This window comes from Aplysia californica, unplaced genomic scaffold, assembly GCF_000002075.1.
Source record: "Aplysia californica isolate F4 #8 unplaced genomic scaffold, AplCal3.0 scaffold00065, whole genome shotgun sequence".
NCBI classification, from domain to species: domain Eukaryota; kingdom Metazoa; phylum Mollusca; class Gastropoda; order Aplysiida; family Aplysiidae; genus Aplysia; species Aplysia californica.
This window is the reverse complement of record NW_004797335.1, coordinates 211,469-217,181: the sequence shown is the minus strand read 5'-3', so window position 1 is coordinate 217,181 and position 5,713 is coordinate 211,469. Positions and strand designations below refer to the sequence as shown.

Genomic DNA, 5,713 nt, shown 5'->3' with positions numbered 1-5,713 from the left:
TCACCATATTATTATCATTATTATCTTTAATAAAAACGATCTTCATCATCATCATTGACTTACCAGAAGGAACAAAATGACCTTGAGGGATCGTGCCAACATTTGATGAATAGGTACGTCCTGTCCTTTGGCTTTATCGAGCTCACCTAGTAAACGATTCAGCTCTTTCCCCACGACATTTTCGAATTTGTCCACACCCTCGCCGTAGAGTCCCATTAGTTTGAAGAACAGGATTCTTTTCTGTTTCATAGTGGAGTCGTAAGGCGTGAAAAAGAGCTCTTTCCCGTTGTACCACGCCAGCTCCGACACCACGTTGGGCATTCGGTCACACGTGAGCATTTTGTACTCCTCTGACCGGCACAGCCTCCGATTAATCTCCGCCGAGTTGAGCACGCAGACCTTCTGACCTAGGACGTTGTAGTACGTCATGTCCCCGTACTTCTCCGCCCATGTCCAGGCCGCTTCATAGAGTCTATCGTCGAGGGTGGCTTTCATGATCTCCTTGAAACCCGTCCAGCCCCGAGGTCCCGGCGGCGGGGTACCTCTTCCGAAGCCGGACAGTTTAGAAACGAGGTAAAGAACAAACAGCACTGCAACAGTAGCTGCGAGAACCCAAACGCCGGGTATGCAGTCTTCCATGTTTGAGGTAAAAGCGTATGGAAGCAACCAAGTTGTTCCTTGTCGCGTCGACGACTGTTGCACTTCTTCAACCAAACAAAGTCAAACGTTTTACAACACCGGGGGAAACAAACAGGATGATGCACAGCGTCCGCACTCGCACACCGAAGGTCGGTAAATGATTTGCGTTTTGAATGCCAAATATGCAGCGAGCTTGCAGGTCTCAGGTAGAGCTGGGCAAAGAATCGATTCCTGAACCGATTCCTGCGACTAGGGCTACAGATGGAAAGTTCCGACTCCTGTTTAGGTAAACCAAAGGTTGCCAATTACTTTATTTATTGTTCCGAAATTGAGGTTATCCTGAATCCTGAAAATGTTCAGAGCACACCAGGTAACAACTAACTAGCCAGATATTGGACCCATTGAAACGAATTGCTTGTCTCCACAGATAATTGTCACTCGCCGAGTGATTTCTACTGGCTGTGTAATTACTATTCACCGGGAGATATCATGTAGAAGTCCAAGAGTCGGACTCCATAAAAGTAATTGCTACTCACTGGAAGTAATTGCCATAGTCTAATGCGGTGTTCACACACACAGGAGAAGAGTCGACGAATTCCCGATAAGATAATGCCAAATTCGGGTTTAATCGTGCACGTCGAGCAATAATTTGACCCGAAGAGTATGAAATTTAACTCGGCTACCATTCATTTAGGTCTCATTAATAATAATAATAAATAGCATTTGTATAGCGCATATCCCCGCTCAACAGCAGGCTCTATGCGCTTTACACTATATTATTACCCCAGCAGACCATAGAACACTCCGAAACATTCTCAGCTTCCCGGGAAGCATACAGTGCAAGCAGATGATTAAGCGCTCAAACACTCATTGGCGTGTCACTGTCACTCGGCAACGTATGCATCTTTACACGCAGAGCTATTTCTGACCCCCATTCTTAGCTCGATGGAAATTGTAAGCATGTTCGATCATTTCGGCAAGCTTCCTGTGTAATAATTTCACACGGCGAGCATGAAATATCGCTCGATGAGGGAGGCTGATTGCTCAGCGAAATGCATCCAGAGTAGCCTCGACCTGCTGGACTTAGAAATTGTGTCTTACTCAGCTTCATTACTCCGGTATGTGTGAACACAGCATTAGGGTCGGAACCACCGTTAGATATGAACCTCCAACAATAGGCTAAACTATGTAATTAGAGAGTAACTGGGTTCATCAGACTCGATTAATACGATTCCTAAGTTTCAATAATCGGGAACCTGCTGTTACCGTAAAATGTTGGACCGCTGATCACGAGTCTTAGCTAGTAATAAACATAGTTGAATCAACCCAAAGAAAGAAAAATACAGCGGGGAAAAAATCCTCTATCACAAGACTCCGTTGAATAAAAGAAGCTCCTGTCTAGAGATTTCGTGGAGTGAAAAAGATAGCATGCATTGCTGATTTATATTTTGAATACGTTGCGTAAATTACAGCCAGGGGCAACGTGTAAAATGTGTCTGTGTGTTGATGTAATGTTTAATCGTTAATTTTAATTTTTTTTAAAATCAGTATTCCCTTTTTTACGGGGGTGGGGGGAGAGATTGAATAGTATCTGCACAATGCAATAATATTTTTACTTGTTTACAAGTGATTCAAATTTGATTTTATTCTTAGCTGTAATTTAAATGTCTCTGTTTTGTCAATCACATTTCATCAAAGCTAAGAGAAAAACGGCTTGCCCTAAAGAAAAGAAAAGATTGAGAGTTAGAACTACAATCTTGCACGCACATAGTGAATACGCAGGTAGCGAAGCACACTCATAGCAAAAAGATTAAAGATTTTCATGTCTCGAATTATTTTCTTATACACGTACATTCTTTGCATTTAAAACAAGTAGGCTACCTAACTAAATCTGTGCATAATGAAAGGATTATCCAAGGTAATAAAGAATAGTATGGGTCACCATACACTACCAAGCGCGTCCCCGGGTAGGGGGTAGGGGAATTGCCCCCAGAGATGGACGTTAGTAGCCGCAGTTGTAGGTAAAAAGACAAGGAATTTTATCTGATGTAGCAACAGCAGGGAGATTCAAAGGTTTTGGAGGAGTTTCAGACAGAGCCATCTGAATTAAACACGAAACATTTTGATATGATGTCATCCAATTGTATGCACAAACATTAGCGAGCCTGGCACGGAGGAAGTAGACATGTTTTAGGCAATGAAGCAATGTAAGCATGGGTTATAAAGGTAGTCATGGGGAAGTTAAAATGCAACGCGAAAGTAAGAGATAAAGGGGGGGGGGGGGGGGGGGAGATATCAGTAGAGTCGTGGGGTAAAGAGAATAAACGCAGCGAACGAGTCATACAATAGTGCAGAGAAAGTAGGCCTAATTAATTCATGATTTCAAACACCTGATTTGAAAATCGCCCAGGAAGACAATACACTCCGGAGATTTCTACAGATTGAACTAGAAACCAAAAAATAACAATAGTAATCATCATCATCATCATCATCATCATCATAATGATAACGATAATAATAATAGATAGATAGATGAATAGATAACATTTGCATAATGCAAATGCCAGCTCAACAGCAAGCTCTATGCCCTTCACAATCTGTACTATTACCCCAGCAGACCAACGTAATAGCATTCTGAAACAACCTCAACTTCCAAGAGTGCAAGCAGCCATTTACAGGCGCTAAAACACTGGCATACTAACAAGATAAGATCTTTCACTGTCCCACCTGGGTGAAGTGAGGAAAATTCGTGTAAAGTGCCTTTCCCTACAACACAACGTCGGGCCTGCAACTGGATTACCTCAAATCACAACCACATGATTACGACGAGTCGGGGAGTCCAACCACTAGACTGCCGACGTCACACACTAATTCAAACACTTTTTTAAAAATGCCATAGAATTATCTAAACCATTGCCAGAAGCAGATTGTGATAATGGCCGTGTACGAGTAATACTAATATATAAAATGCAGATGAGACTGAAAGAAATGTTAAGAACTAACCCAAATGTCAAATAGATCTTTTAAAGATATACAACAAAGCTATCCTTAGAAATAAAGGAAAATATCCACATTTCAAAGTGAATAGCGAAAATACTCATAACAAGTGTGTCGTGTGTGTGTGTGTGTGTGTGTGTGTGTGTGTGTGTGTGTGTGTGTGTGTGTGTGTGTGTGTGTGTGTGTGTGTGTGTGTGTGTGTGTGTGTGTGTCCATTGGGGGGGGGGGGACATAATTCACCTGTGAGAGTAAAATCTGATAATGTGGAGCTTACAACTAACGCCCCTTCTAGCTTTTTAACTTTGCAGTAGTGCGAATTTTATGGCACTTGCAACATTGTTCAGTTATATAAGTGCCGAAGATTAAAAGTGTTAACAGAGAGTATCTAACAACCCCACAGAATGGAGAAGAGATGAGGACAATAGATTTTTATGGGAAAGAAAAAGCAAACCACATCACCATCATCTTCATCATCAGCGTAGTAGTAGTAGCAGCAGCAGCAGCAGCAGCAGCAGCAGCAGCAGCAGCAGCAGCAGCAGCAGCAGCAGCAGTAGCAGTAGCAGTAGTAGTAGTAGTAGTAGTAGTAGTAGTAGTAGTAGTAGTAGTAGTAGTAGTAGTAGTAGTAGTAGTAGTAGTAGTAGTAGTAGTAGTAGTAGTATTGATGTTGATGTTGCTGTTGCTATTATTGCTGGTGTTGTTGGTGTGGTGGTAAAGGCTGTTGTTGTTGTTGTTGTTGTTATTGTTGTTGTTGTTATTAATGTTGTTGTTATTGTGTTATTGTTGTTGTTGATATTGTTTTTGTTGTTATCTTACCCTTGCTTCTAACGTGGTATTGCCTCTAACAAATTTGTAAAAGCGTTGACCCAATCAGCAAGTTCTCTTTTTACGTGCGGGTTTGACTGGCTTTTCAGTCATTATAAGTTTATTCACTATAATCTGAGCGACCTCATATCTGGTTGCAGCAAACCCAATCCCCTGAACAACAGAGTCACCGCCTCTGGTCTGTGGTGGTTAAAGGAGAGTAGTTTTAAAGACGTTTCCTGTTAAGGCCAAGCTGTCCTATTTACAGAAAATTGCCTGAGATGTAGCAAGGTCCGAAACGAATACTTTGTCCTTTTTTAGAGAAAGGGGGGGGTGATAAAACTGCGCGGAAACAGGTTTGCCAGACATGGGTGCACGCTCTACTGAATATGTGTTGCAGTATGCATGTGAGGAAGCATGTGTTGTTTTTATGTGTTTTATTTTTTTTAATTTTTTTTTTTTTGGGGGGGGGGGGATGAAATACATATTATAGTTAGAGGCCACTCACCCCACCCCCTCCCCACCCCACTCTTCGACCCCAAACCGTACTTATTGGGCTAGATTTTTTTTTCGACACAGTAGATCTCTACTACTGAAATGTTGCTTTCACTTTCCTAGTTAGAAACCGTTATTGTTCAGTTTAGTTTTATATCTGTGCTCCTTAATATTATACAACTACTAGTGTATAAATTATACATTATATGAGCTCGCTGAACACACCAATCATTTTCAATTGGTGGGACTTTTTTAAATTTTGACCAGGTGGCAGCTGAAGCCTACTTTTATCGATTTTGGACCGCCAAGGGATCTTTAATTTAACTTGCTCAACTTGTACATGGGACCTCCTGGATTTTTGGCCCTTGTCCGAGAAGGCTAGGTGAAGATCGTACCTGCCATAAGATCAGGTGTGCGGCTGAAAGACAACAGTAAGGAGGAGCCCTGGAGAAGCAGTAGAAAGGCGGAAGAAAGAATCAGGAGCCCAGAGGAGATTATTTGAAAAATAATTAATTAATTATTAAATAACTAATTAACTAATCGATTAAAATTAATAGATTAAATAAAACAATATGGAAAAAATAAAATAATTGAAATTGTTTAATTTAAAAATTCAACAAGGGAAAAAAATGATAGCTCTGGCAGCGCAACTTGGATAATTTAGGAGAAGTACTCTGTGTGTCACAGTCGAACACCTAACCGCTATACCACAGACGTCGGGGGTTAGAGACTGTTCACAAATGACGACAGCTAAATTTTGGCCAAAAATGCCCATTTCTCC

General features: G+C 41.3%; 2 protein-coding genes across 2 annotated transcripts in view; one reads left to right on the top strand and one right to left on the bottom strand.

The window, feature by feature from the left end:
• LOC101851250 (farnesoate epoxidase) overlaps nucleotides 1-1,402 on the bottom strand; it is a gene marked incomplete in the record, with an annotated part of 17,525 nt that extends 16,123 nt beyond the window's left edge. Inside the window, 1 exon segment of the mRNA XM_005093488.2 lies at nucleotides 64-1,402. Within this exon segment, the coding sequence (XP_005093545.2) occupies nucleotides 64-639 (576 nt within the window).
• The window catches only part of LOC101860006 (acrosin), a gene marked incomplete in the record, with an annotated part of 112,040 nt that overhangs the window by 42,334 nt on the left and 63,993 nt on the right, over nucleotides 1-5,713 (top strand).